The 10,023-nt window shown below is 42.1% G+C and overlaps 4 protein-coding genes across 6 annotated transcripts; 2 read left to right on the forward strand and 2 right to left on the reverse strand.

Moving 5' to 3' along the window:
* Positions 1 to 103: 103 nt before the first annotated feature.
* On the reverse strand, positions 104 to 1,818 carry LOC113059500 (endochitinase A-like). Its single transcript, XM_026228024.1, has 2 exons — positions 1,705 to 1,818; positions 104 to 1,647 (listed from the first exon to the last, which is right to left on the reverse strand). The coding sequence occupies exons 1-2, from the start codon at positions 1,816 to 1,818 to the stop codon at positions 1,096 to 1,098; spliced, it is 666 nt and encodes a 221-aa protein (XP_026083809.1). The 3' UTR covers positions 104 to 1,095.
* On the reverse strand, positions 1,572 to 8,600 carry tfpt (TCF3 (E2A) fusion partner). 3 transcript variants are annotated; one of them, XM_026228860.1, is made up of 6 exons: positions 8,404 to 8,600; positions 8,009 to 8,233; positions 7,781 to 7,851; positions 6,806 to 6,875; positions 6,543 to 6,680; positions 1,572 to 1,880 (listed from the first exon to the last, which is right to left on the reverse strand). In XM_026228860.1, exons 2-6 carry the CDS (start codon positions 8,231 to 8,233, stop codon positions 1,860 to 1,862), a joined length of 525 nt encoding a protein of 174 aa, XP_026084645.1. In that variant the 5' UTR covers positions 8,404 to 8,600; the 3' UTR covers positions 1,572 to 1,859. The 3 variants fall into 3 exon arrangements, with proteins under 3 accessions (XP_026084645.1, XP_026084644.1, XP_026084643.1); XM_026228859.1 differs by lacking the exon at positions 1,572 to 1,880 and adding an exon at positions 5,595 to 5,731 and having other exon boundaries at positions 8,009 to 8,262; positions 8,404 to 8,599; XM_026228858.1 differs by lacking the exon at positions 1,572 to 1,880 and adding an exon at positions 5,595 to 5,731 and having other exon boundaries at positions 8,404 to 8,596.
* Positions 3,282 to 5,605, forward strand: mrpl51 (mitochondrial ribosomal protein L51). The gene is made up of 4 exons (XM_026228861.1): positions 3,282 to 3,438; positions 3,577 to 3,672; positions 3,758 to 3,865; positions 5,251 to 5,605. Exons 2-4 carry the CDS (start codon positions 3,588 to 3,590, stop codon positions 5,445 to 5,447), a joined length of 390 nt encoding a protein of 129 aa, XP_026084646.1. The 5' UTR covers positions 3,282 to 3,438; positions 3,577 to 3,587; the 3' UTR covers positions 5,448 to 5,605.
* Positions 8,596 to 9,903, forward strand: ndufa3 (NADH:ubiquinone oxidoreductase subunit A3). The gene is made up of 4 exons (XM_026228862.1): positions 8,596 to 8,712; positions 9,130 to 9,201; positions 9,291 to 9,368; positions 9,745 to 9,903. Exons 1-4 carry the CDS (start codon positions 8,703 to 8,705, stop codon positions 9,834 to 9,836), a joined length of 252 nt encoding a protein of 83 aa, XP_026084647.1. The 5' UTR covers positions 8,596 to 8,702; the 3' UTR covers positions 9,837 to 9,903.
* The last annotated feature ends 120 nt before the right edge of the window (positions 9,904 to 10,023 follow it).

Consider the following 10,023-nt stretch of genomic DNA (forward strand, 5'->3'; position numbering starts at 1 on the left):
GATCATGTGACACTGAAGACTGGAGGAATGATGCTGAAAATACAGCGGAGCATCACAGAAATACATTAGACTTTAACACAGATTCACACAGAAAACAATTTTTTTGGTGGTCTATATATATTTGATGGAATATATTTAAAAATGATTTGATTCACTTCAAATAAAAATACAATAATTACTGTAAACAGGTCACAGTCTTAAAAATAAAGCTTCTCTCTTGGCATTGATGGCTCCACGAAGGAACCGGTCCATTCCAGTCTTCAAAGTGGCAAAATGTTCTTTAGATTACTGAAATGAAACAGTTTAAAGAACTGTTCACAGAAAGGTTCTTTGCGGAACCAAAAGTGGTTCTTCAATCCCTTCTGGAATCTATCCTCTTTCAGTTCCCATCTGACCCCATCAGTCTGTGTCCTGATCCTCCACTCAGCCGTCACTGGTAACACATGAAGAGGCCTCCAGTGCTTCTAGAGGGACGTTTGAACCCATATAAGGCCTGATCGTTACCAAACTCCTGTTTAACTATTCATTGGGACACAGGTGCCAAGTGTTGGTGTGTGTGTCTCTCAGGCCAAAGGAAGACATGCTAATATCCCAGATAAGAGAACGTGTATCACTGACCAACGACTTCAAGCTGAACCAGCAATGGGATCAAGCTATTCCTTTCAAACCTCTTTGTTTTCCATCGGTTGAGAAATAAAATGATCATACAACTGCATGCAATTAAGTCTCAAACAAGTGGAGTACAGACCTTGATTTGTGTGCTGGAGTGAGAGAGATCATCTGATACAGAGCTGTTTTACACCGACAGAAGCACAGGACAGCTGGGAGTTCATGGGAAGAAGAATCTGGCTCTTATATTAGATGATTGCTGCTTGTGACTCACTAATCGTTCTTCAGTAATCATGGACCAGCCTCTTCCACTGCCTCGACTGGAAGTTGATGTGGATTTGGGCTTCGCTCTCTTCTTCGTAGCTGTGCTGTGTTTGTTTCTGCTGGTAACAATGGTTCGCTGTGCTCAGATGGTTCTGGATCCGTACAGCTCTATCTCTGTGTCCATGTATCAGGAGGAACAAGAGCAAGAGGAGGGGTGAAGGTTCAAACCAGCGCACCACTGGAGAACCACTGGACTGAGGAACCACTGGGCTGGGGAACCACTGGACTGGAGAAGCACTGGACTGGAGAACCACTGGACTGAGGAACCACTGGACTGAGGAACCACTGGACTGAGGAACCACTGGACTGAGGAACCACTGGGCTGGGGAACCACTGGGCTGGAAAACCACTGGGCTGGAAAACCACTGGGCTGGAAAACCACTGGACTGAGGAACCACTGGACTGGAGAACCACTGGACTGGAGAACCACTGGACTGAGGAACCACTGGACTGGAGAACCACTGGACAGAGGAACCACTGGACTGGAGAACTACTGGATTGGAGAACCACTTGACTGAGGAACCACTGGGCTGGAGAACCACTGGACTGGGGAACCACTGGGCTGGAGAACCACTGGACTGAGGAACCACCGGACTGGAGAACCACTGGACTGAGGAACCACTGGGCTGTAGAACCACTGGACTGGAGAACTACTGGATTGGAGAACCACTGGACTGAGGAACCACTGGCCAGGAGAACCACTGGACTGGAGAACTACTGGATTGGAGAACCACTGGACTGGAGAACCACTGGGCTGAGGAACCACTGTACTGGAGAACCACTGGGCTGAGGAACCACTGTACTGGAGAACCACTGGGCTGAGGAACCACTGGATTGGAGAACCACTGGACTGGAGGTACTCCGAGAACACAAGCGGAAACACATCTACACTTTCTTTAACCCTGACTGTGTGGAGACTCTTGGATTCAGTGCAGCTCCTCTGGGATCTGAGGGTCATTATGAGATCTCATTAGCAGCAGGAATCAAGCACCAAAGCTGCGTATCTGATGCAGCTGGGTGAGAGCGTCCTTCAGAGGAGAGTGACAGAGTCTCTCCGAATATTCTGGATTCTAGTTTAGGTTCAGTGAGTCTTAACTGTATTAACAGTAATGCTGTGAAACTCAAAGCCACGTGCTTGGATCCTGTCGCACTTTTCCAGCTGATCACATGACTGATCAAAATGTGGTAAGCTCTATGCACTTGAACAATATTTATATTCTGAATATCTGAAATTCTTTGAATAAGTAACTTAATTCTTTTTTAACTTCTACATTACATGTATGTGTTTAGCAAACAATTCAAAGCAACTTACAAAAGAGATGTTAATTAGTTAATGTTAAAAAAAATTAATAAATCAAAATCTAAATAAATCTTTAATCAAAATCAAAATAGAGTCAATAAAATATGGTCAGTAGTTGACTGGACACATTGTTAGTTGTTAGTTCGTGCACACTGTTAAGTATGTCTTCAAGCCATTTGACATGGAAAGTGTCCTCGTAAACCATGTTTACATTGTAGAAATCATGTCATCAAACACATCTGTGTCCTTATAAACCATGTATTTAACCGGAACACACACACACACACACACACACACACACACACACACACACACACACACACACACACACACACAAACAGTAAAAACAACAGTATCATGTGATCTAATAATTGGCCCTAGGGTAATTAGTGGACGATTGCACCATTGTAACTCATAATGTCAATGGCCTTGTCTGGCCACCCACTTAACATCAAGATTTGAATATATATTTGAATTGAAATGATTAAAAATAATGCAGAGCCCAACTATGTACCCCCCACAGCTGTCACTTCGTGTACTCTATGCCAAAATGGTCAATGTAGATAAAATACTGTCAAAGTCAAGATGTCACTTAAAACTATTTGTTCTATATATCTGCCACAGAAAAAAAATAACACTAAGCTGGTTACATGATCATTATTTCGCATAGTTTACAGAACTTTTACAGCCATAAAGATCTTCTTAATTTAAAGAGAATTAAAGCTGAACTCAATTTAAAAATATATATTTTAAGTATTTAGATTTTAGTAATACTTGCATTATGTTGATAATTTTGACCGTTAATGAAAAAAAAGACTTTTATGAGGAAAGTTATTCGAAAAATTATAAAATTAGCATTAAAGAGTACAATGCCTTTGACAAGATTCTAACTATTGTTAATTTTAGCACGTATTTTTAACGTTTGCTGATATAAATGGAAAAATATAGAAAATCAAGACCCATCCAAACTCACTATTATCGTCGAAACAGGAAGACTTTTAGTTTGAAAAATAAAACGCATTCTTGAGGAGACGGTAGACTTTTATTCTAAAAAAACGTTTAATGGCTGAAGCAGCCGTGTGCACACATGATACCACACCGGTGTCGCTAGCTTTATCTTGAGGATTTTAACGAATATAACATCAGTAATTGATTGAACTGTCATTTAAAAGCATTTTCTCAGTTTCAACGCGGCTTTGCTGAAGGTAAAGTGTGTTTTATTTTTAAGCGCGGCTGGATCTAAAGTCTGTGCTTGCAACTGAAGGTCATGATTAAAAGTGCTTTACGAACACGTTATAATGGATCTAACGTTAGCTGTGATATCTGATCGCTGTTCTCTGAAGGTGACTGCAGCATGAGTGTGTTTGGAGGGGTGCTCGGGCGCGCGGTGACCGCCTGTCAATCATCGGCTCTGCTGTGCGCCAGACTCTTCAGCACAGGTGATGCGCAGATCCTGGTCTCGCGCCGCTCTCAGTCATGTGTGCAGTGTGTGAGTGACTGTTGTCTTCTCTATGTGTCACACAGGCTCGTGCGCCAGAATACGAATGCACGCGATCCCCAAACTAAGAGAGGTGGATCGATGGACGGAGAAGAGAAGCATGTTTGGAGTATATGACAACATCGGGATCCTGGGTGAGCACATAGAGAACTTAAATGCATCAAGATAATTTAATTACCCATTAATTCAATGCTATTTATTAAATACTTTCATCTGTGCGTTTCTATAGAAAATATTTTCCCCTCAATTTCTATATATCATTGTATCATCATCATTATTGGTGTCTCATCTGACTGTGTCTGACTGACTGACTGTTTGACTGTGTTTACTGACTGTTTGACTGTGTTTACTGACTGTGTGTTTGTCTGACTGTGTCTGACTGACTGACACTGACTGTGTCTGGCTGTGTCTGACTGTGTTTGACTGACTGTGTCTGTCCGACTGACTGTCTGACTGTGTTTCACTGACACTGAGTGTGTCCGACTGACTGTGTATCTCTGACTGTGTCCGACTGTGTTTGACTGGCTGTGTTTGACTGTGTTTCACTGACACTGACTGTGTCCGACTGACTATGTATGTCTGACTGCGTTTGACTGACTGTGTACAACTGACTGTGTCCAACTGACTGTGTTTGTCCAACTGACTGTGTCCAACTGACTGTGTTTCACTGACACTGACTGTGTCCGACTGACTGTGTATGTCTGACTGTGTTTTACTGTGTCCGACTGTGTTTGACTGACTGTGTCCAACTGACTGTGTCCGACTGTGTTTGACTGACTGTGTCCGACTGACTGTGTATGTCTGACTGTGTTTTACTGTGTCCGACTGTGTTTGACTGACTGTGTCCGACTGACTGTGTCCGACTGTGTTTGACTGACTGTGTCCGACTGACTGTGTATGTCTGACTGTGTCCGACTGTGTTTGACTGACTGTGTCCGACTGTGTTTGACTGACTGTGTCCGACTGACTATGTCTGACTGTGTTTTACTGTGTCCGACTGTGTTTGACTGACTGTGTCCGACTGTGTTTGACTGACTGTGTCCGACTGTGTTTGACTGACTGTGTCCGACTGTGTTTGACTTACTGTGTCCGACTGTGTTTGACTGACTGTGTCCGACTGTGTTGACTGACTGTGTCCGACTGTGTTTGACTGACTGTGTATGTCTGACTGTGTTTTACTGTGTCCGACTGTGTTTGACTGACTGTGTTTGACTGTGTTTGACTGACTGTGTCCGACTGACTGTGTATGTCTGACTGTGTTTTACTGTGTCCGACTGTGTTTGACTGACTGTGTCCGACTGTGTTTGACTGACTGTGTCCGACTGTGTTGACTGACTGTGTCCGACTGTGTTTGACTGACTGTGTCCGACTGACTGTGTATGTCTGACTGTGTTTTACTGTGTCCGACTGTGTTTGACTGACTGTGTCTGACTGTGTCCGACTGACTGTGTCCGACTGACTGTGTCCGACTGTGTTTGACTGACTGTGTCCGACTGACTGTGTTTGACTCTGACTGCAGGAGATTTCAAAGCTCATCCGAAAGAGCTGATCGGAGGGCCGGTGTGGCTCCGAGGCTTCAGAGGAAACGAGCTCCAGCGGCTCATCAGGAAGAAGCGGATGGTGGGAGAGCGGATGATGGCCGATGACAAGCACATCCTGGACAAGAGGATCAGCTTCCTGTACCGCCGCTTCAACAGATACGGCAAACACAGATAGACAGCGTCCTTCATCTGTACGGATGGGGAGGTCACGTGGTGGCAAGAGTTCTGTTCATTTATCTGTAAAAGCATCTCTATGTCTTCTTCATTACAAAAGATCAGGCTCAAATGCTGGAGATACATTAAAAACATTAAAAAAAGTCATAATTTCTCAACAGAAACGTAGTTGTCTTTGATGCATGCTGGGGTTCGAGGGGGTCCAGGTCTGGATCAATGGGGGGGTGAGCTGGGGCTGAATCCTGTGAACTGACCCTCCGTCACCAGCGGATGCTCCACCTCCATCTGACCAACCAAAACAACACACACCAGCCTCACTGTCACTGCTGCTTACTTCTGGATACTGCTGCATTTGTGCACTGATGATTCCTCGAATCACGAAGAGAGGTGTGAAGCTTTCAAATAGAGTAACTGGAGATGTGACGGATTCAGCAGTGCACACTTCAATGTGCATCAAGAAAACAAACAGATCATAATGTTCTCTATGGAAGGAGCTTTCTAAAATGAGGTTTCATCTCAGTGGGAAATAATATTAGATAGGTAATATCAATCTCTGACACACCACTGTTTGGGTTCTGTAAGATTATTATTATTTTTCAGCAGAGACCTTAAAATGATCAAAAGTGATAGTAAAGACATTTATAATGCAAAAAAATAAAAATCGATTTTAAATTAGCGCTGTTCTTATGAGCTTTCTATTCATCTGTGAATCCTGAAAAATAAAATGCATCACAGTTGTGCCGCACAATATTTTTGTGGAAACTGTGTTCAACATTGATAATAATCAGAAATGTTTCTTGAGCAGTAAATCATCATATTTTCATGATTTCTGAGATGAGATCATGTGACACTGGAGACTGGAGGAATGATGCTGAAAATACAGCTGTGCATCACAGAAATACATTACACTTTAACACAGATTCACACAGAAAACAGCTGTTTTAAACTGTAATAATATTTCACCATTTGTACTATGTTAGATCAAATAAATGCAGCGGAGACTTCTTTAACAAGTGATGTTGCAGACCCCAAACATCTGCCCTCAGTGTAGGAGCAGGGACATGTTCTGTGGGTTTCTGTTCTTTAAAACAGTTACCTGTGCAACTCTCTCTCTGTCCTTTGGGAGCCGGCGTCTCTTTTTCTTTGATCCAGCCGCTGACTGACGAGGAAGTGTTGGAGAAGAGCTGTCTTCTTCAGCACCAGCAGCTGGATCTAAACCTGCCTTCCCCTCATCCTGCATGAGCACATGAAGTCACAGCCCTGATATAGACTCTAGAGTTAGAGCAGTTTGATTACTAGCAAACTAACACTCGGGTCTGAACCAGTTGTGAACAGCTTTGTGTTAAACAGGCTTCTCACCTCCAGTGTGAAGGTGAGCTGCGCCGTCCTGTAATCATCTCCATACGAGTCCAGAGTCTTCATCAGGAACCTGACACACACACACACACCCAGCCATTAAAGATCTTACTGTGTTACCAGACTAATGCACCAAATGACAGGTTCACTTTTGGGATAGATAATCAAAAAATAAATCAAGAGATTAAAGAAATAGTTAAGCCAAAAATGAAAATTTACTTAAATGTCCTCAGCCTCAGTTCAACCAAACTCTTGTAGATGAGTGTTTTCTTCATCAGGTTTGTAGAAATATAGCATTGCATCAGTGTCTCATCAGTGGATGCTTTGCAGTGAATGGGTGCCGTCAGAATGAGAGTCCAAACAGCTGATAAAAACATCACAATAATCCACAGCACTCCAGTCCATCAACGTTTGCTGAAGTTAAAAGAAATAAATCGATCAAGACATTTAACTAAAATATGAATCCATAATCTATAATAACATTTCCTCCAGTGAAAAAGTGTTCTGGTCTGAATCAAGAGAGAAATCTGCAAAGATCTAGCACTGTTTAAACAGCTCTAAACTAATATGTGTCTGGATTTTGATGGACTCATATTTTCTCCAAAACTACAAAAAAAAAAAAAAAAAAAGGTCTTAATGGAATTGTTTTTTTTACAAACACTTATTTTGTCTCAACACATTAACTGATGGACTGGAGTGCTGTGGATTATTGTGATGTGTTTATCAGCTGTTTGGACTCTCATTCTGACGGCACCCATTCACTGCAGAGCATCCATTGATGAGTCACTGATGCAGTGATACATTTCTACAAACCTGATGAAGAGACAAACTCATCCTGATCTCAGATGACCTGCGGGTGAACACATTTCTAGCAATTTTTCATTTTGGGGTGAACTATTCTTTAAATCATCAGTAGCAGTCATAGTTATGAGTCTTACTCCGTTTATGCTTTTATTAATATGTTGTATGTGCACGCACCTCCTCTCTTTCCTCAGTCGGCGTGTCAGTCTCTGCACCTGGTGAAGGCGTCCCACAATCTTCTCATTTACCTGAGAACACATTCATGTGACAATCGGTCAAGAAACTTTCACAAATGTCTCATTTGAGATTTTTCCACTTTAGATTCACAAACTGAGTTAAAGAACTGGATGAAAGTGACAGTGAGTTCATTTTTGGGTGGAACCATTCCTCTGTAAATCTGTTCACCTGCTCAATCTCCTTGCACCTCCTGCTGAGAGCCTGACACTTCTTTTTGTCCATCTCCCTCGTCTCATCATCCTGGTCCTGTGCGGCGCCCGGCGGGGCCCCATCGTCCCCCAGGAGCTCAGTGCCGCTGGGGCCCAGCTCCACGCCCCCCGGCTCCAGCTCCGCTTCCAGGATGTGTCCCCCGAACAGAGGAGGAAGAGCCAGCCCAGAGAAGTCCTCCATCATCTGGAGCACACACACACACAACTCACATCCTAGTAAAGTTCATACAACAGCATATCAGATCACAGATAAAGATGTTAAATCATATTACTGGTAACTAAACTAAGCATGCCTTCTATCAACTCACATATCAATATGCTAATATTATTTGATGATTTGAGCTCTGTACTCACCTCTAGTTAGTAATACTGTAAGAGCCACACATGGTTCAGTTCGTTTATTATAAATCCGACAGGAATGTTTTTCCACTCCTCTTCAGTTCCGTCTACGCATAATTGAATAGATGCATCTAAAAAAGCGAGTATTTGTCTATTTCATGTAATAAAAAATAAAATAAAAAATCTACATCTCGAAACAACGAGACGCGTTTTGAATACGTCATTGACTGTTCAGCCAATCCAGAGCGAATGCGTCACTCATATCATTGAACTACAATTCCCATGATGCCTGAGGCAGGACTACAGAAGCAAACATGGCGGCCAGTAAGTATTTGTTTTGCGTGTTCGCTGCTTGAAATACATCGTGTTCAGTTTTAGTTCCACTCGATCGTATTTGCAATAAAAGATTAAACAGGGAGCTTACGAGGGCTATCATAATAAATTCGTGTACTGTAAATAACGAATATATATATATGTTTAAATACGAGATTGACCTTGGTCTCATACCAGCTATCATTTGCTTAGCTCTGCATCAAACACACATGAACACATGATTTACATCGATATGAGAACTTATTATGAATGCTAACAGAATGAACCATGTGTTATTTCGGTCGTGGCAGTAATTCAGCACTTCTGTGGTATATTATCGTGTTTACCGCGGTATTTCCGTGGGATAGCGTCACTGTGACGTCACAGGCAGGTTATGAGCGCTGTAATCAGACTTGTGTTTTACTGTAGTTGGCAGGTTTTTGAAGAACGCTTGGAATAAAGAGCCTGTGATCACAGTTTCCTGCGGAATCGGGCTTCTGGGTGATTGAGATATTTAATGCTCATCTTGTCATTATGATCTTCATCTCTGCTTTATGAATAATAAGATATATATATGTGTTGTGTTTCAGCTTGTGTTCTGCCGGTTTTGAGCCCTTTAACAAAGTACACAGGAATGATGAACCAAGCCATGCCATACAATTATCCAGGTATATTAACCTCACGCGGTGTGTACATGCTTGGGACTCCAGGGTTATTTGATTAGGGGAACTTTGCAAATATGTGAATATATATTTAGCTACAATAATTATTGGTGTTCTTCTGTATCATTTTCATTTTAAGTTTTAGTAATTTTGGTTTTACAATTGTTAGTAGTTTTTGTTATGGATATAATTTTAGTTTCCGATTTAGTTTTGGTTAACTATAATAACCCTGAATTGTATAATTATTCTGTTTATTTGGAGGTGATTCTCAGGTGTTTATATTGAAAAGCTTGAGCGCAGTGCATGTAGTCTCAGGATGCATCTGTAATTAGCTGGTTAAAGTGTTTTAGTGTGCTCTTCTGAATCCCGTTGATCTCTTCAGTCCCAGTTCGAGATGATGGAAACATGCCGGACGTTCCCGCGCATCCCTGTGACCCGCAGGGGAAAAACCTGGATTGGCTGAAAAACCTGTGAAAGCCCTTCAGAGTCCTGTACAGTCACTCACCTCTACTTCTGTCTCAATAAAACATCTTTATTTAACCATCTGCCTACTGTTTTTACTGTAGATTATTTCTTCACAAAATAGACTTGCCATGTTAGTAATAAACACCAGTCATATCTGCTATAGTACAGATAAGAGTAATACTCTATGGCTTTTTGG

This window comes from Carassius auratus, chromosome 41, assembly GCF_003368295.1.
Source record: "Carassius auratus strain Wakin chromosome 41, ASM336829v1, whole genome shotgun sequence".
Taxonomy (NCBI): domain Eukaryota; kingdom Metazoa; phylum Chordata; class Actinopteri; order Cypriniformes; family Cyprinidae; genus Carassius; species Carassius auratus.